This window comes from Carcharodon carcharias, chromosome 1, assembly GCF_017639515.1.
Source record: "Carcharodon carcharias isolate sCarCar2 chromosome 1, sCarCar2.pri, whole genome shotgun sequence".
NCBI lineage: Eukaryota > Metazoa > Chordata > Chondrichthyes > Lamniformes > Lamnidae > Carcharodon > Carcharodon carcharias.
The window spans coordinates 137,860,141-137,880,748 of NC_054467.1; the positions used below are offsets into that span (position 1 = coordinate 137,860,141).

A 20,608-nucleotide genomic window follows, 5' to 3' on the forward strand; every position below is an offset into this window, starting at 1 on the left:
GTAAGAAGCTGAATGTTATTTTAACTAGCATCCTTTGATCTTAAGGATGTTTGCATTTTTAAGGGAGTGCTAATCCTGTCATTTGATGCAGTGTTTTTCTTTCACTCTTTAGAATATTTGTTTTATTTTCCTGAAGACACAATATCTCTCTTAACACCAGCAAACATGAGACAAAAGCAGTTTAAAAATTGTGGCTAAAAAGTGATGGATTTGGTTTTAGTAAATGTTTTTTTTAAATCATGATGAAAATAAGTAGTTTTTTAATACGTCACAATATGTTGTTAGTAAAGCAGCGGACAGAGAATTGAAGACCTTAACATATTGCACCACAGGGTTATAGCATATGGGTTTACACTTTGGTGCTACCATGCTATTGTAGGGAGACAGAACGCAGGGTTTAGATGTCTTCCTACAGCTTGTGTTTGGCTGCCTGTTGCCTAACCTACACCAAGTTCCATTCACCAATAACCCCTGATCTCACTTACCTACACTGCCTTCCTATATCTCAATGTCTCAAATTTAAAATTCTAATTGTCATATTTAAATCTCCTTATTGCCTGACCTCTTCCTATCTCTGCAACATGCCCTAAAGTCAGGCCCAAACTCTCCTCTGACATTGGCTTCTTTAGCATATCCCCCTTTTAACTCCCCAATATTGGCTGTCATGCCTTCATTTGCCTTGACCTTGCATTCTATAATTTACTCCTAAGCTTCTCCACCTCCTTTTGCTTCTTTAAAATCCAAACCTTTGACCAGGCTTTTTGTCATCTCTTCTAATAAATGGCTCATCACACTTTTTTAATTGCACCTCTGTGAAGTGCTTTGGTACATTTTTCTACACTAAAGGCACTATATAAATGTAATTTATTATGCTGTTTTTGAATCTGGTTACCAGCTCTCTCAGCATTGTTTAATGCAAGGCAGGAGCGGGCACGAAAATGGATGGAAAGAAACATCATTTATTTTGGTAGAAGTGATTATTAATTGAGTGTACCTGCTTTCTCAGTCATTTGAACCATGTCCAAGCTAGTCTTAATGTGCTGTTTGTTTGTTCCTGTTTTTCAGTCTGATTTTAAAGGTGTTAAAGCAAAATATCATTTGAAAAAAATCAGTGACTAGACTTGATTTTTCTCTTTGTACTGCTTTGCAAACAAAAAGGCTCGTTAGAAAAATAATGGCTAGGAAATATTTTGGTTTACAAGTTCTTCATTGTAGGGTAAGCTTCTAAGAAAGATTAGAAAATGGAAATCAATATTGCTTGTTAAATGGACTTTCAAAGTTGGCTATAATTAACACCTCCAGGAAATGTTTTGGGTCTTTGCTACCTGTGTAACATACTAATATTAACTATGTATTCTCTCCCAAACATGCTGAATGTGGAGCTAATTGTAGACAGTATCTTAATGTTAGAATTTTGCCAGAATTAGTATAACAGGAGGGTCGGAAGGGAAGAGTTTGCTATTTTCTCATTTATTGAATCTCTGCATACAAATAGCATACTACCATTGCCCATAGAATCTTCTACCATCCAAAGAGCCATTCCATGCTGCTACACTCTGGGAGGCATTTAATGCAGGCAGAGCTGGTGAGAGTCCCACGTCGCCCCTTATCAGGAAGGCTGAATTAAGTGTCAATCAGGTACTTAACTAGGCAGTGGTGGGCCATCTCCACAATCAAGGACACCGGGAGCAGAAGTTCTGCCCGCCGAGAACTGCCGGCCAATTGGAGGCCAGCAGATCATCATTGCTCGGCAGCACCACCTGGGAGGCCCTGGCTGTTGTCGGTACTAAATCCACCCGAGGTCCAAGATCACTGATGGACCCAGGCATAGGTGAGTGATGGAAGGGGAGTTGCTCTCAGTCCCCCACCCTCCCCTACCCGTCCCTCAATCAGGCACCGAGTGCCTTTGAATGAGGGACACCCATCCCCATCCCAGAGCTCGCAAGCAACCCTGGCAAGCTTTACTCTCCAGGTTTCCCACATGGCGAGTCCCTTGCCTGCCACTGGGTGAATACCAGCAGGAGATGGATGAAGCCCTTAGGTGGGCATTAATATCCCAGTTAAAGGGCTCAATTGGTGGCGGGGTAGGAAGGCTGTCCATGGGCTTTCCTGCCACAAACTTAATTGGGGCAGGGATGGGAAAGCAGCAAGTCCCAACCACCACCCTCCCACCTGATTAAATGCCTCCTGCCATCAAATTCAGCATGGGAAGGGCATTAAATTCTGCCCTCTATTTATTTTGCCATCAGATCTATGTTTCCACACTAGAAAGAATTAATAGTGCTATGAGTTCTCTTTTACAAAACTTAGAATCATAACATAGGTATTTCCTAAGGCTTGAAGAGAGATTTTTCTTTTGTAAGTTACATCACAGCAGAACTTCTAACTCTGATACTTGGTCAGATCATGTGCTACCACATCAGAACATCTGACTGACTTCACAACTTCTAAAATGTCCCATGTGAAGAACCAGAGAGGCCAGTAGGATTTAGGTTCACTGGAGACTGTTCTTAATTGCCACAATGATGATTGTTGAATCTTTTAAACCTATAAAGTGATGTCTTTAAAACAGCATAAGATATATTACATGCAATTAAATAGAAATTGCTTGGTTGTGATACAGCTGGATTTCCAGAAGGCATTCATAAGGTGCCACACAAACGGTTAATAGGGAAGATAAGGGCTCATGGAGTTGGGGGATAGATAAAAGATTGGTTAACTGACAGGAAGCAGAGAGCGGACATAAACTGGGCATTTGCAAACTGCGACTAGTAGAGTGCAGCAAGGATCAGTGGGGCCTCAGCTGTTTACAATGTATATTAATGACTTAGATGAAAAGGCAGAAAGTAAAGTATCTAAGTTTGGTGATGATACAAAGCCATGTGAGCTTGGCCGAAATAGCCAAGTGGTTATGGTACTGGGTTTGTAACCCCAAGATCAAGAGTTCAAATCTCACAATGGCAAACTATGAAACAATGTAACTTCATCTGAAACAGATGGAAACAGGTTTACTCAAAAAGAGTATCAAGAGTTCAAATCTCACAATGGCAAACCATGAAACAATGTAACTTCATCTGAAACAGATGGAAATGTGTTTGTACTCGAAAGAGTTACAAAATCCATCAAGAGTTCAAATCTCACAATGGCAAACTATGAAAAACTGTCAGAGAACCTACTTTGCTTGGCCTAAATAGCCAAGTGGTTATGGTACTGGGTTTGTAACCCCAAGATCAAGAGTTCAAATCTCACAATGACAAACAATGTAACTTCATCTGAAACAGATGGAAACGTGTTTGTACTCGAAAGAGTTACAAAGCTTTAAAAAAAGATTATCAAGAGTTCATCTTCTTAACGATCTCGTGGAGGCAATTGTGGATTCAGTTTGTTTCCTGATCCTGAGGAGAGAAGGTGTGTGGTGTTGGTGTTGCTGCTCCTCAGTGTTTCAACTGTTTCTGCTGCTGCTTTTGGGGTTGCTTCTGCTGTGTGCTGCTGCTGCTCCTGCACTCGAGGGTGTTTGCTGCTGCTGCTCCTGCACTTGAGGGTGTTTGCTGCTGCTGCTCCTGCACTCGAGGGTGTTTGCTGCTGCTGCTGGACCTGCACTCGAGGGTGTTTGCTGCTGCTGCTGGACCTGCCCGTGTGGGGCCCCTGCCCGTGTGGAGCCGAAGGAGAGAGAGGGAGAGAAAGTGAAAGTGCAACATCTTTTGTGACTACAGGGCAGGAAGGCCAGGAGGCCGAAACTGACTTTTATAACAACTTCGTAGGTGGGTGTCTGGACTCTGTATTTTTGAGGAAGGTGGGGGCTTTGGAGAACTGTGCTTTGTAGGGGGAGGCAGGAAGACTGCAAAGGGGTTGGGGAAGGAAGGGAGGGGTGTGGTTTAAATCATCTTTCTTTCCACCCCCCCACCCCCCACCCAGCCCTTTCCCGGTAGCCAGAAAGAGCTGGCAAAGACATCGCCTCCCCCTGCCTGAAGATCAACAGGCCCCCCCACCCAACGGAGTTTTCAAGAACCAGGGACACCTGAGCCTGAACCTGCTCTTTTCCCTCCTGTGCCTCCCTGCTCTTTACTCCTCTCCCTCTTCTCTCTTACTGTCAAAAAGGGGGAGGTTATCTCTACCTCTCTCCCCCCCCTCCCCTCCATAGAGAGGGACTTTACAAATATATTAAGAGAAAAAAAGAATACAATGGCCAATCCTTCTCGGGGTGGGCGCGGCTCTGGCCCAAAGGCCACTTCGACATCTCCTGTGGCCGGGCCCTCGGGGGCCATTGTGGAGGCGGCCTTGTCACCGGTGGCAGGGCCTTCAAAAAAGACCTATGCGGGGGGTGGCTGCTTCGGCTGCTCCTGCTGCCCTGTCACCTTTCCGCCTCCTCACCAGGGCCCTTGGGGTAAAATGCTATGCCCACCCGGAGATGACTATTCAGGCATGCGTGAAGACTATGGCTGGAGTTGTCGGCCCCTCAGCCATAGTAGCTGCCTCAAAAATGTATGGGAAGGCCATCTTTTTCTTGAGGTCCGAGCGGGCGGTGCAACTCGCCCTGCAGAAGGGGCTCACTGTGGGCAGGACTTTTCTGGCGGTGGATCCCCTTGAGGCCACCGCCCAGAGGATTGTTATTTCAAATGTCCCGCCCTTTATACCATGTGAGCTCCTCCTCCCCCACCTTAATGAGGGTGGAGTGTCCGGGAGGGCTGGACAAGGAGGAGGGGGCCTCGGAAATGGAGGTCTCCCTAGCCCCCAGCCTGACCCGGAAGAGACGTCACGCTTCGGAGGAGGAAGTGGGCGACGCCCAAACGGAAGAAGTTGGGCGTGTCCCTTCCCCTGATGAAGAGGTGGTCGCGTCTCCACCCATTAAAACCTCGCCCTGCCCTCTGGGGGAACCCGAAACCCCTACCAGTCTGCTGCAGTCCCCTGAACAGGGCCCCTCGGGGTTCACTGAGGGCACCTCCCTTGAGGTGGTGTCCGACTCCAGTGCACGTAATACCCCCGAGGTACCTTCTGGCTCATCGGGGGACTGCAGCTTTGAAATTTTAAAAAATATAAATGGGTCATTGGGTGGCGGCGAAAAGGAGGGCCTTCCCGCTCCCTCCCAAACCTTGACACCGGGCGTCCTATGTTTAGGTCAGGAGCTTGTCCTGAGCTCCCCGGACGACCCGGTGCCGGGAGGAGAGCGGGCATCAGAACTGCCGCTGCCCTATGGCCCAAAAAGTTTAGAGGAGACCAGAGAGGACTCCTCTGGCCTTGATCCTGGGGGTGGGATCGAGGCACAGATAGAGCCAGCTGGCGGCTCCGAATCAGCCCCCGTACTCAATGCGGGGGAGGGGTCGGAAGCTGGAGGCGACGACCCGGAGGAGGACGGGGTGTCGGTGGTGAGCGTTGGGGATTACGCAGAGTCGCTCTCAAGCGAGGCGGTGGATCCCCTGGTGCCCTCCACTGACTCCCCCCTCATCCCACCAAGGGAACTCCGGGACTTTTGTCGGGGCACCGCGGTCGCCGAGACAGGGTTCAGTTGGCCTTGGACCGGTGGCATTCGTTTCCGCTGGTGTTCTGGTCCACTCGCGAGGCTCTCAAGTCTCCTGAGTTGGATAGGAACATGCGGCGGAGGGTCCAACCGTTTCTCGCTGGGCTCCTGAAGGAGTGGAAGGACTAAAAAGTCCTCTTCTTTTTTTTAATTACTTACGGTGAAGGTTTGATGTACCTTTGACAATGAAGACGACTATAGCCAGCCTCAACATCCGCGGCAGCAGGGGCGCACAGTGCAGGTTCCAGAACTTCTCGGTCCTCAGGGACGGGAAGTATGCGTTGTGCTTCCTGCAAGAAACCCATACCATTCCGAAGACGAAGCCACGTGGCTCCTGGAGTGGCGAGGGGGGTCCTACATGAGTCACCTAGCCTCCAGTTCGGGCGGGGTGGCTATCTTGTTGGCCCCGCATTTTCAGCCGGAGATCTTGGGGGTCAAGGAGCCGGTGCCAGGCCGGTTGCTGCACCTGACTGTGCGTCTAGTGGGGGGCGGTGCTTCACTTTGTGAATGTGTACGCTCCCCTGGGCACGCAGCAGCAAGCGAGCTTTTTTGAAGAAGTGTCCACTCATCTCGGCTCCATCGACGCTAGTGAGTGCATCGTCCTCGGGGGGGATTTTAATTGCACCCTCGGGGTCCGGGACCGTCACGGTACCCCGCACTGCACGCGAGGTGTGAGTAAGTTGCGGGACCTGGTCAGGTCCTTCGACTTAGTGGACGTCTGGCGAAATCTCCATCCTGACTCCAGCGTGTTCACCTTTGTGTCACCTGGAGTCGGAGCGTCCAGACTCGACCGCCTTTACGTTTCGAAGGCGTACGTGTCCTGCATTCCAGCTGCTTCTATACAGCAGGTTCCGTGCACGGACCACCGTCTAGTGTGGGCGGAGCTCACTTTGTTCTGCGCTCGGACGGGGTCCGCGTACTGGCATTTTAACAACCTGTTGTTGGAGGATCAGCGGTTCCTGGACTCGTTCCGTCGCTTCTGGGCCGGCTGGAGAAGGAAGCGGGGAGGCTTCCCCTCCTTGAGGCTATGGTGGGACGTGGGCAAGACTCACGTCCGAGTTTTCTGTCAAGAGTATGCGAAGGGGTCGACAAAGAGACGCAAATCCAGGGTCGAGGAGTTGGAGAAGGAGGTGCTCGACCTGGAGGCACGTCTCCGTCAGCCTGATGCGGACCCGGCCCTGCGGTCGGTGTACGATGAGAAGAAGGGCACGCTGCGGGACCTGCAACTGGTCGGGTCTCAGGGCGCGTTCGTGAGGTCGCGGATCCGGTTCCTCAAGGAGATGGACTGCGGCTCCCCCTTCTTCTACTCGCTGGAAAAAAGGCACTGGGTCCGTCAGCAGCTCTTTACGCTGCTGGCCGACGACGGATCTCTTGTCTCGGATCCGGAGGGCATCAGGGCCATTGCCCGAGATTACTACACTGCCCTGTTCTCTCCGGATCCGTCCAGTGAGGAAGCTTGCAGAGTTTTGTGGGAGGACCTGCCGCAGGTCGGCCCGGAGTGCGCCGGAAAGCTCGACTCCCCTATAAGTCTGGGAGAGCTGACCGGCGCACTCGACGGTCTTTCTAGGGGCAAAACCCCGGGACTAGACGGGCTGACGGTGGAGTTCTTCAGGGCGTTCTGGGACGTCTTGGGGAGCGACTTCACGGGGGTCCTGGGGGAGAGCATTGCTACTGGGGAGATGCCCCTTTCGTGGCGCAGGGCCATGATTGCCCTGCTGCCGAAGAAGGGGGATCTCCGCCTTCTTAAAAACTGGCGCCCGGTCTCCCTCCTCAGCACGGACTACAAAATCTTCGCCCGAGCCATGTCTTCTCGGCTCGGCACCGTGCTGGACCACATGATCCACCCTGACCAGTCCTACACCGTCCTGGACCAAACCATTTATGATAACATCCATCTGGTCCGGGACATCATCCACCATTCCCAGAGGGCTGGTCTGTTGAGCGCCTTCCTGTCTCTCGATCAGGAGAAGGCGTTCGACAGGGTGGATCACGCATACTTACTCGGAACTCTGCGAGCGTTCGGGTTCGGGACGCATTTTGTCGCCCGGATCCGACTTCTGTACACCGCCGCGGAGTGTCTAGTGAAGGTTAACGGGTCCCTGACGGCGCCCCTTCGCTTTGGGAGAGGGGTACGTCAGGGCTGCCCCCTGTCTGGCCAGTTGTATTCTATTTGCGTGGAGCCTTTCCTGTGCCTCTTGCGGAGGAGGTTGTCTGGATTGGTTCTGCGCGGGCCGGGCATCGGGGTGGTCCTTTCGGCTTACGCCGATGACGTGCTCCTTATGTTTAGTGACCCGGCTGACCTGCGGAGGATGCGCGAGTGCCAGGAGGTCTACTCTGCCGCTTCTTCTGCCAGGATCAACTGGGGTAAATGTTCTGGACTCCTGGTCGGTCAGTGGCAGATGGATCCCCTACCCGAGGAGCTCAGGCCTTTCACCTGGAGCAGGACCAGCCTCCTCTACCTGGGGGTCCATCTCTGCCCTGCTGAGGAATCCTGGCCGGCAAACTGGCAGGAACTGGAGACGAAAGTCACCGCTCGCCTGCGGCGCTGGACAGGACTGCTCCGAGTGCTATCTTACCGAGGTCGAGTTCTGGTCATAAACCAGCTGATCGCCGCCATGTTGTGGTATCGGCTGGTCACTTTGACCCCTCCCCCGGACTTTGTCACAAGAATCCAGAGATTGTTAGTCGACTTCTTCTGGGACAAAAGATTGCACTGGGTCGCTGCCGAGGTTCTGAGTCTCCCGCTTAGGGAGGGTGGTCAGGCGCTAGTGTGCCTACGCACACAGGTGGCGATTTTCCGCCTTCAGACCCTGCAGCGATACCTCGACGTCGAGCCTCCTCCTAGATGGTGTGCCCTGACGACGTATTTCTTCCGTCAGGTGCACGGCCTGAATTATGACGTGCAGCTCCTGTTTATAGAACAGCTGGGCCTCGGTGGCTCCTTGCAGGCGTTGCCCGTCTTTTACCAGGACCTGATCAAAGTCTGGAAAGTGGTCGCCTCGCGACGCAGCTCTCCCCCGTCAGGAGTAGCAGCTATCGTCAGAGAGCCGCTGCTCAGGAATCCGCCCCTCCGTCCTTTTCAGTGGTTGGCGGAGAGGAGGGCTGTGGCCGCAGGGGTGACCAGGATCGGGGACGTGCTGGGTGGCGGAGGACTGGGCTGGATTCTCCCGCAGGAGTTGGCGCGACGCGCGTCTGTGAGTGTCCAGGTCGCAGCCGATGCCATCCAAGACCTGAGAACGGTCGTGCTCGGACCCGACGTTATTTTGGGTCTTGAGGTGGCCCAGGTGCGCGGTGGTCTTCCGTCTGAACGTTCCCCTGTTCGGACAGAATTCCACATTGGCCCCAAGCCCCGAACCCTCCCTCGGGTGCTGGTGCCCCGCAATATGAGCCGCCTCGGGGACATGCCCTCCGTGCCTTTTGGCACGGCAAAGAGGGGCTTTTTGTACGGACTGCTGCTGCACACCTTCCATTTTCTCGCCCTTGTCCGTCGACTGGACACGCCCTGGCGTGCCTTGTTGCCGTCCGGCCGCAGAGGCCCCCGATGGGAGGCCCTCTACGGAGGTGTCCTCCCCCTTTCTATCGGGGACCTGGGTTGGAGGGTGTTGCATGCAGCAGTCCCCTATAATAAGAGGATGCATAGGTTCACGGACTCTCAGGACACGTGCCCTTTTTGCGGTCTTGTGGAGTCCGTGGACCATGTATACATAGGGTGTTGTAGACTGCACTCCCTTTTTAGTTATTTGAAAAACCTTTTATTGATGTTTTGTTTGCACTTCAGCCCCACGCTCCTGATCTATGGGCACCCGGTGCGGAAGGGGGTCGGGAAGGAGGAGGACCTCCTCGTGAACCTGCTCCTGGGCCTGGCCAAGTTGGCCATTAACAGGTCCAGGCAGTGGGCGATCGACGAGGGAGTCCCGCCCGATTGTTTGTCCCTCTTCCACGGCTACGTTCGCTGCCGGATGTCCCTGGAGAGGGAGCACGCAGTGTCTGCTGGCACTCTCGAGGCCTTCCATGCTCGGTGGGCACCGCGGGGACTGGGGTGTTTTGTTGACCCCTTTAATCACATTTTGATTTAAAGTTTGTAAGGTTCCTTTAAATTTTTGTCCTTGGTTTTACAGCTGACCTGAATTAGGGGCTGTGCCTGATTTATCCCAATTTTGTTGATTTGGTTTTCATTTAAAAGATTATCAAGAGTTCAAATCTCACAATGGCAAACTATGAAACAATGTAACTTCATCTGAATAAGATGGAAACAGGTTTGTACTCGAAAGAGTTACAAAGCCATGTGGAATAGTAAGCTGTGGGGAGGACACACAGAGGCTGCAAAGAGATATAGACAGTTTAAATGAATGGGTAACTGGAGTATAATGTGGGGAAGTGTGAAGTTATTCACTTTGGTCATAAGATTAGAAAAGCAGAATGTTTTTTTAAAAGATGTGAAACTTGTTGATGTGCTGAGGTTCTATCTGTCCCCAATGTTGCGAAGGATGGGTCTGGTCACGCTGCCGCGGAACGCTCCAAGTAGTTGGACCGTGCCGTACCACCTGTCCCTCGTGGAAAAATTTATGCAGAGAAACACCTTTGACCACAAGTCCATCAGGCAGTGGTTGGCACGTAATGTCTTAGATGTCCTGAGAGAAAAGTAGCGGGTGGATCTGGTGGGATGGTTCCCCAAGCAGATTGTCAGTCGTTTGGCAGAACGCCTCATCACCAGAACTTTCCAACAAGCACCAAGACGTAGCTTGGCTGGTGGTGAGAAAAGCCCTCCCCGTCAGATCCTTCCTACACGCCAGGAGTCTCACTCCCTTGGCACTTTACCCTCGAGGTGGCTGTGGTGGGGAAGAGACCGTTGTTCACCTCATTGTAGATTGTGCCTTTGCAAAGCAGGTCTGGAGAGAGATGCAGTGGTTTCTGTTGATGTTCATCCCGAGCAGTTCTGTGACACAGGACTCTGTGCTCTACGGGCTGTTCCCAGGGACACACACCGAGACAAACATCAACTGCAGCTAGAGGATCATCAGCTCGGTGAAAGATGCTCTTTGGTCTGCCCGTAACTTGTTGGTCTTCCAGCACAAAGAGTTGTCCCTGACCGAGTGTTGCAGACTGGCACATTCCAAAGTCCAGGACTACGAGCTGAGGGACGCACTAAAGCTTGGGGCAGCTGCCACAAAGGCACATTGGGGAAGGGTTGCTGCCTAAGACCTTTCTGCCACAGTTCACCGAGGGACTGGGAACTGTGAAGAGCCCCTTGGGATGTACAGCTCAAAATGAATGTCTACTAATGATAGTAATATTCATTGTTTGTACTGATACACCTTGTGATTCATGTTGTAAAAGTTGAACCTGATTGTATTTTTGTGATGGTGATTTTGAAATTGTTTGAAATGTTGTTGAAGATTTTTTATGAATAAAGTATATTTTTGCAAAAAAAAAATTCACAGAAACTTGGGTGCACTCATACAAGGGGCACAGAAAGTTGGCACACAGTTACAGCAAGCAGTTAGGAAGGCAAATAGCAATGTTGCCCTTTATAGCAAGGGGATTGGAGTACATAAATAAATAATTCTTGCTACAAATGTACAGGGTTTTGGTGAGACCACATCTGGAATACTGTGTGCAGTTTCGGTCTCCATATTAAAGGAAGGATATACTTGCATTGGAGGCAGTACAGCGAAGGTTGACTAAATTGGTCCCTGGGATGAGGGGGTTGTCCTACAGCGGCCTTTGATGAGTGGTTGAATAAATTGGGCCTGTAGTCTCTGTAGTTTAGAAGAATGAAATGCAATCTCATTGAAACATGCAAGATCCTGAAGGAGCTTGATAGTGTGGATGCTGATTGATTGTTTCCGCTGGTTGGAGAACCTGAAATATGGGGGCACAGTCTCAGAATAAAGCGGCTGATCATTTAGGACTGAGATGTGGCGAAATTACTTCACTCAAAGGATTGTGAATTTTTGGAATTGTCTACCCCAGAGGATTGTGGTGCTCCATCGCTGAATACAGTGACCTAGTGATAATGTCACTGGACCAGTAATCCAGAGGCCCAGAGTAATGCTCTGGGACACTGGTTTGAATCCTGCCATGGCAGATGGTGGAATTTGAATACAATAAAAATCTGGAATCTGATGATGACCATGAAACCATTGTCAATTGTTGTAGAAACCCACCTGGTTCTCTAATGTTCTTTAGGGAAGGAAATCTGTCGTCTTTACCTGCTCCGACCTACATGTGACTCCAGACCCACAGCAATGTGGTTAACTCTTTAAATGCCCTCTGAAATGGCCTAGCAAGCCACTCAGTTGTAACAAACTGCTACAAAGTCACAAAAAAGGAATGAAACCAGACGGACCATCTGGCATCGACCTCGGCACCGGAAACAACAATGGCAATCTCAGCCCTGTCGACACTGCAAAGTCCTCCTTACTGGTCAAGCAATAGCCTGGGTATGTCCTGTTCCACCGGCAGGACAGACCCAGCAGAGGTGACGGCACAGTGGCATACAGCCAGGAGAGAGTTACCCTGGGTGTCCTCAACATCAACTCTGGACCCCATGAAATTTCATGGGCAAGGAAACCTCCTGCTGATTACTACATACTGTCCTTGCTCAGCTGATGAATCAGTGCTCCTCCATGTTGAACACCACTTGGAGGAAGCACTGAGGGGGACAGGGGCGCAGAATGTACTCTGGGTGGGGGACTTCAATGTCCATCACCAAAAATAGCTCGGTAATACCGCTACTAACCGAGCTGGCCGAGTCCTAAATGACATAGCTGTTAGACTGGGTCTGCGGCAGGTGGTGAGGGAACCAACAAGAGAGAAAAATATACTTGACCTCATCCTCACCAACCTGCCTGCCACAGATGCATCTGTCCATGACAATATCAGTAGGAGTGACCACCACACAGTCACTGTGGAGATGAAGTCCCGCCTTCACATTGAGGATACCCTCCATCGTGTTGTGTGGCACTACCACCATGCTAAATTGGGATAGATTTTGAACAGATCTAGTAACTCCAGTCTGGGTATCCATGAGTCACTGTGGGCCATCAGCAGCAGCAGCCTGACATATTCCCCCACTCTACCATAACCACCAAGCTAGGGGATCGACCCTGGGTCAATGAAGAGTGCAGGAGGGCATGCCAGGAGCAGCACCAGGCATTCCTAAAAATAAGATGTCAACCTGGTGAAGCCAATACACTGGACTACTTGCGTGCCAAACAGCATAAGCAGCAAGTGATAGATAGAGCTAAGCTAAGCACAACCAACGGATTAGATCTAAGCTCTGCAGTCCAGCCACATCCAGTCATGAATGATGGTGGACAATTAACAATTCGCTGGAAGAGGAGGATCCACAAGTATTTCCATCCTCAATGATGAGGAGCCCAGCACATCAGTGCAAAAGCTAAAACAAAAACAGAATTACCTGGAAAAACTCAGCAGGTCTGGCAGCATCGGTGGAGAAGAAAAGAGTTGACGTTTCGAGTCCTCATGACCCTTCCACAGAACGAAGCTAAGTCTGAAGCATTTGCTACAATCACCAGCCAGAAGTGCTGAGTGGATGATCCATCTTGGCCTCCTCCAGAGGTCCCAGCATCACAGGTGCCAGTCTCCAGTCAATTCAATTCACTCCACAAGATATCAAGAAACAGCTGAAGGCACTAAATACTGCAAAGACTATGGGTCCTGTCAATATTCCAGCAATAGTACTGAAGACTTGTGCTCCAGAACTTCCGCACCTCTAGCCAAACTTTTCCAGTGCAGCTACAAAACTGGCTTCTAACCGGCTATGTGGAAAATTGCCCAGGTATGTCCTGTACGCAAAAAGCAGGACAAATCCAACCCAGCCAAATACCTCTCCATCATCAGTAATGGAGGGGGTCATCAACAGTGCTATCAAGCAGCACTTGCTTAGCAATAACCTGCTCACTGATGCCTAGTTTGGGTTCCACCAGGGCCACTCAGCTCCTGACCTCATTACAACCTTGATTCAAACATGGACAAAAGAGCTGAACTCCAGAGGTGAGGTGAGAGTGACTGCCCTTGACAGAGTGTGGCATCAAGGAGCCCTAGCAAAACTGGAGTCAATGGGAATTAGGGGGAAAACTCTCCGCTGATTGGAGTCATACCTAGCACAAAGGAAGATGGTTGTGGTTGCTGGAGGTCAGTCATCTCAGCTGCAGGACATCATTGCAGGAGTTCCTCAGAATAGTGTCTTCAGCCCAACCATCTTCAGTTGCTTCATCAGTGACCTTCCTTCCATCATGAAGTCAGAGTGGGAATGTTCGCTGATGATTGCACAATGTTCAGCACCATTCTTGGCTCCTCAGATACTGGAGCAGTCAATGTCCAAATGCAGCAAGACCTGGACAATATCTAGGCTTGGGCTGACGAGTGGCAAGTAACATTCGCGTCACACAAGTGCCAGGCAATGACCATCTCCAACAAGAGAGAATCCAACCATCACCCCTTGATGCTCAGTGGCATTACCATCACTGAATCCCCAACTATCAACATCCTGGGGGTTTACCATTGACCAGAAACTGAACTGGACTAGCCATATAAATACTGTACTTACAAGAGCAGGTCAGAGGCTAGGAATCGTGCAACAAGTAACCCACCTTCTGTCTCCCCACATCCTGCCCACCATCTGCAAGGCATGTCAGGAGTGTGATGGAGTACTCCCCACTTGCCTGGATTAGTGCAGCTCCAACAACACTCAAAAAGCTTGACACCGTCCAGGACAAAGCAGCCCACTTGATTGGCAGCCCTTCCACAAACATTCACTCCCTCCACCACTGATGCACAGTAGCAGCAGTGTGTACCATATGCAAGATGCACTGTAGGCATTCACCAAGGCTCCTTCGACAGCACCTTCCAAACCCATGGCCACTACCATCTAGAAGGGCAAGGGCAGCAGATAGATGGGAACACCACCACCTGGAAGCTCTCCTCCAAGTCACTCAGCATCCTGATTTGGAAATATATCACCGTTCCTTCACTGTCACTGGGTCAAAATCTTGGAACTCCCTTCCTAACAGCACTGTGGATGTACCTACACCACATGGACTGCAGCGGTTCAAGGAGGCAACTCACCACCGCCTGCTCAAGGGCAATTAGGGGTGGGCAGTAAATGCTGGCCCAGCCAGCGAAGCCCACATCCCTTGAATGAATGAAAAAAAACACGGGTTCCATCATGGCAGCTGGTCGAATTTAATTAATATTCAATTTAATTAATTCAATTAATAAAATCTGGAATTGAAAGCTAGTTTCAGTAATGGTGACCATGAAACTAACGTTGATTATCGTAAAAACCGGACTGATTCACTCATGTTCTTTAGGGATGGAAACCTGCCATCCTTATCTGGCCTGCCCTACATGTGGTTAATGTGGTTGACCTTTAATAGGCAGCATGCCGTTCAGTTCAAAGGCAATTAGGGATGGGCAACAAATGCTGGCCTGCCAGTGATGCTGACATACATTTAAAAAATTTATTGTTTCATGATAAGACTGTGATAAACAGATTTTTGCTGTCTCTGGGAATCAAGGGATATGGGGAGGGGGGCAGGAAAGTGGAGTTGAAGCCCAAGATCAGCCATGTTTGTATTGAATGGCAGCGCAGGCGTGACAGGCCATATAGTCTACTCCTGCTCCTGTTGTGTTCTTGGAAGATATCTGATCGTGTATTAGCTCAGTGGTTCCCAAACTTATTCCTACAGTGACCCCATTTTGAGGCTTGAACATTGCCGTGACCCCAGAGTGTGAGCCAGGTGGGGGGTGTTCAGAGGATGAAAAACTGCAAGTGGGGGTAGGCTATGAGAACGGGGAGAGCTGTGAGAGCAGGGAGAGTGTTTACACTGTTGGGTTTTTAAAACAAAATCACCTACCTTTTCAAAAACAGAATTACCTGGAAAAACTCAGCAGGTCTGGCAGCATCGGCGGAGAAGAAAAGAATTGACGTTTCGAGTCCTCATGACCCTTCGACAGAACTGTTCTGTCGAAGGGTCATGAGGACTCGAAACGTCAACTCTTTTCTTCTCCGCCGATGCTGCCAGACCTGCTGAGTTTTTCCAGGAAATTCTGTTTTTGTTTTGGATTTCCAGCATCCGCAGTTTTTTTGTTTTTATCACCTACCTTTTCACTGGCTCTTTTAGACCTGGAATCAGACCTCAAAACTAGGTCAGTTAGGCCACCCCCACCTTTGGAAAAGAATCACTAGGATTTATAAGGGCATTGCAACTCAGTGCAAGCTCTACACCTGCCATTGCTGCCTCGGAGCTTGCAACCCCAAAATCTCATCTCACAACCCCATTGGGGGTTGCAACTACAATTTGGTAAGCCCTGTTTTAGCTCATTGTGAAATATTTATTGTTCTTTCTGATGCATGATTTTTATTTCTTGAGTGATGTTTTATCTTTATCATGCAGATGCGGAGAGATCTACAGCATTGGGATAGTGCTCTGCAATTAGCGAAACGGTTGGCTCCGGACCAGATCTCGTTTATCTCCAAGGAATATGCAATTCAACTAGAATTCACGTATGTATATGATCAATAATCATGTATTGCCAAGTTACTATACAGTCTACTCTTATTCAGTCACTCAGATGAAAATTACTTGCTTTTTTCTGTCTATTTATGTTGCTTAATTTGAATTACTGGATCATTTGAATTTCTTTGAGCAACAAGTTACTTTGAATTATCATCCGAGTATGCAATGCATGAGATTTATTAGTACAGAATTTGGGACTTCAAAAGGAATGGAGTATTTTTTTTATCATTCTCTTAGTTTGCAATAATTAGGCTAACTATTTATTTCTTTGTCCTTTCTTGTTGAGATACATGTTCGCCTTTCTTCTATTCTTGTCCTAGAATTTACCGAATTGTTTTATTGTCTTTGATAGTTTCTAATAGAAGTACTAATATTTCATAAATAATGTTTACTCAAATACAATGCCCTCTTTTCCACCACTGAAACCTTTTTGCATGTAAGCGCACCTAGGTTTTGTGTTAGTTCTTTAATATAACAGTGCTCATTAAATATGAAAATCATTGTTTATCTTTGTTTAAAAAAATCACTTATTAAGTATGTGATCTCACCTGTGTTTGCATGAGTTACATTATGTATAAATAAAGTTACAGAACATTGTGAAATAGTCTTCCCTTTTTTGCATTAATGAAACCATTTTTATGTCTGTCTCATTAACCAATGTGTTTTTCAGGGGAGACTATATGAATGCATTGGCACATTATGAAAAAGGCATGACCGGAGACAATAAGGTAAGACATTGTAGATTAAGTTGTCCCATTTAATGGATCATAACAAAGCATTGTCTGATTGCACTAATGAATTTTATGCAGCTAACATTATCTTGTTTCAAAAATAATCTCAGACAATTTTAAACCTAGGATCTCAATGAATGCTCAAAATGTTCGACATTAAACCAGATTTTGTAATCGATGTATAATGGTCCAGGACAATTTTTGCTGTTCAGTTGTGTGTGTCGGGTGTGGCTCACTGGATAGCCCAATCGCCTCTAAGCCTAAATAGCTTTAAGTCCCACTCCAGAGGCTTAAGCACAAAAATCCAGGTTGACACTTCAGTGCAGCATTGTGTTGCACTGTTGGAGGTATTGCCTTTCAGATAAGATGTTAAACAAAGGCCTCATCTGCCTACTCAGATTATTTTTCACATTTTTGGAGAGCTTCTTCCAGACAGAACTTTGAGCACAGTTATAGAACATAGTTTATTTAATAACAGTAACACTGATGCTGGTGATCAACTCCACCATTTGACTCATCTGTCCTTTTCCTGTCTCATTTCTCTCTCATTCCTCCCCCTCCTTCCTCCCTCAGAGAGTCTCTGGAGTTAGCCTTATGCACCAAATTTCCTCATTCCAAGTACTGAGAAGGCGCAACTTCACCTTCTCATCGCTTAGCCCCCTCAGTAAGGTTGCACTGGTGTGACTTCAACATCTCACAGTCCTAACAATTGCAGTAGATAGGATTATAAATTGTTGCCATTTGGATCACTCAATTGCACCTCTCCCTACCTGACCCTCTATTGGGATTACTTATGCTTCATTGCTATTTCTTGGCTCAATTTCTTTGTGCCAGTCTCCCACACTCAAAGGATCATTGCTCTTCTGCACAACAGTACATTTCTTGACTATATTGTGCCTGCCTAATTAATTTATTGGCGCTGATTGATTGTTTTTTTTCTCTACCATGTTCTTTTCTGCATAGTACATTGATCATGATGATGCTTGTTTAGCTGGAATTGCAAGGATGTCAATACGGATGGGAGATATTCGGCGTGGAGTCAACCAGGCAATCAGACATACCAACAGAGTTCTGAAGAAAGACTGTGGTATTATTCTAGAAAGTATGAAGGTATAAGATGATCCCTGGATTAGTCAGTGGATAAGTGGAACTACAGAGCATAGAAGTCTCAGCAGACTCAAGTAGCAGGAACAATAGTAGATATATCAAGACAACTATGGAAAAAGTATCAATATGGGAACCTGCACTGCTCCTCACAAGAACTTAATTAAGGAGAGTGGAGTAGAAATGCAACTTGGGTAGTGGCACAAAATTGCCTGTTATATGTAACACCTGATGTTCAGTTCCTTTGACTGCAATGGAACTGAATATCATATGTTGTGTATAATGGATGACCTATCCAATATTGCTTGTTTTACGCCACTGCCAAGGTGAATTTCTACCTCAGTGTGTTTACGTAGGTGGAGATTCAGGATAATAAGTGACAAGAATTTTGGGACTCTGCCATGCTTTATAAAGTTGGTTAGTTTAGTAGTAGCGTTGATGCCTCTCAGCCACAGGATTGTTGATTTAAACTAAACCTAGAAAATATACTTCTGTTTAATAAATAGGCATTTGGAAGAGGCATTAACAATGGTCACAAGCCTATTCTTTAGAGAAACTTGTTGGAGACTGATGTGTATCACAAAGGCTTCCTATGAAACCAAGAAAAATATATATAAAAGTATGTGCAGAATGTCATGTGTGCTTTTAAATAAGTTATTTTCTTGACCTAACATTTTCAAGATCAAATTTTCAATTAGAAAATATATATTGGGCAATAACAATTTCTGTCTTCCTGATATTGGTGCTTTCAGGAAGATCACACATTTATTAAGCACATAGAGTGTGTCTCAACCATACTGCTCTTTGTTAGTAATCAAGTCTATATATGCACAAACACACAACAAAGTCCTGGGGCAACATTTTCCCCCTGTTGGGGGAGGAAGCACGGGAGCAGGCACTGGCGGGCAGCCTTCTGATCGGCAACCCTGGTTTGGGCGGGGGGGGGGGCACAGCCATTGTACGTGGGCGGGCTAATTAAGGCCCATTCAGCGTGACATCCACCAGAAAGCGATATGTGCTCCCTGTGCGGATTATGGGGAGGGGGGAATTCCCTCAGCTAGGAATGTGCTCTTTCGCGCATGTGCGTGAAAGAGCGCACAGATCTCCCTGAGGCAAAGTGCTGCCGATTTAAAACTTTGATTAACCTTTTTAAAAATTTTCCCAGCCATATCCCCTCTTGTGACACTGTCACATGATTTGGGACATGTCCATAAGTTTTATTGAAACCTTTCTTAAAAATTTAAATACCCTCATGAAACCTTATCCTGCCCGTGGATGAGGTTTCATGCTTTTTCCGAGGTCCGCCTGGGCTCCTGGCCTGCCCGCCAACCTTAAGGTTGAATGGGCAGGTCCATCAATTAAGTTAATTAGTTTTTAATGGCCTTAACAGGCCGTTGACAGTTCGGCAGGCGCACAGCCAATTCAGCTGCGCGCCCACCAAACTGAAAATCTAAATGACACGGGGTGACGTCGGGACACATGCTCAACATATCCCCTCGTCATTTTATGCGTCAGCGAGCAGGCCCCACCCCTGCTCGCCAGCTGGCAAAACCTGCCCCTAATATATGCAAGTTGTTAATAATCCCTAATTTTCTCAAGTAATATACCTGCTTTGTTACATAGAGGTTTAGTTATTACCTGCTACAAATCATGAGATCCATGAGATATTTTCCTTTAATTAGTCATTTTAACAGAAGAGAAAGATAATTGCTATTTAAGATACTCTTAATACATTATGTTGCTAACTGCAAAGTAATTTTGGGCTATATTTTATAAGTAAGTACTCCCAATGCAGAGTTACATGTAGTAGGAGTACATATCAGAATTTGGGCATTGATCAATGTTCATTATGCATTCTGGTCACAAACAGTGCAATCAGAGCGCTAATTTATAATGTCTTGCCCTTTGTGGTTTCAATACATGTTATTGTGTAAGGTAGTACATATATTAGCGTTTTATTTAAAATCTTCTGCTGAAATACCCTTGATATGAAATTCCTATGTGAATCCCATTGAGGAATTCTTTGAAAGGTACAAATATTGTGAAGGGACACCAGTCAACAGTAGTTTGTCACACCATTGGGAATGATCTTTTCAGAGACTTATTGATGGCCTTTTTCCCTTTGATCTCTGTGTTTTAGCAGATAGTTATTGGAGAGTTCGAGTTATAGAGTGCATATCCTGTAAGCAGTTTCTTAACAGCCCAGTCTATGACATCAAGGTTGTTGATGTTCTTGTTCTCTATCACATCCCTACATTTTCCCCTGTGAAATGTTGTAATACAGAACTCCACCAAGGAATCCTATAGAATAGCATTATTTCAATAAAAAATAGAATTTTGTTTTAAGAAGCTGCCATTTTTGTATTATGTAATTGCAACTTAAAGTACTTCCACACTCTAATTCTCTCTCAATGTTTTGGAATAAAGTTAAATAGAGACACTAGTTAAATCCAGAATCATTGAAGTCTGTGTTATAAGTTAGTTTTCTGAACTGTAATCTTGTTAATGTTTATGTTTTATTCATAGCAATTCTCTGAGGCTGCTCAGTTATATGAGAAAGGACAGTACTATGACAAAGCAGCATCTGTTTATATCCGTTGTAAAAACTGGTAAGGAAATGTTTACTGATGTATCAAAGTTCTTTTTAAAAGGAATACATTATGCATTACAAACTGTGTCTAATAACATGTTTGATCTCTAGTGGTTGACTC

General features: G+C 47.4%; 1 protein-coding gene across 5 annotated transcripts in view; it reads left to right on the top strand.

Moving 5' to 3' along the window:
* The window catches only part of wdr19 (WD repeat domain 19), a 165,835-nt gene that overhangs the window by 103,804 nt on the left and 41,423 nt on the right, over positions 1-20,608 (top strand). For all 5 annotated transcript variants that reach the window (XR_005944604.1, XM_041201279.1, XM_041201498.1 and 2 more), the window contains 4 exons: positions 15,940-16,049; positions 16,733-16,790; positions 17,757-17,903; positions 20,424-20,506. Coding sequence is in view for 4 of the 5 variants with exons in the window: in XM_041201279.1 (XP_041057213.1) it covers positions 15,940-16,049; positions 16,733-16,790; positions 17,757-17,903; positions 20,424-20,506 (398 nt within the window). In the remaining variant the exon portion in view is untranslated. The remainder of the gene's footprint in view (positions 1-15,939; positions 16,050-16,732; positions 16,791-17,756; positions 17,904-20,423; positions 20,507-20,608) is intronic.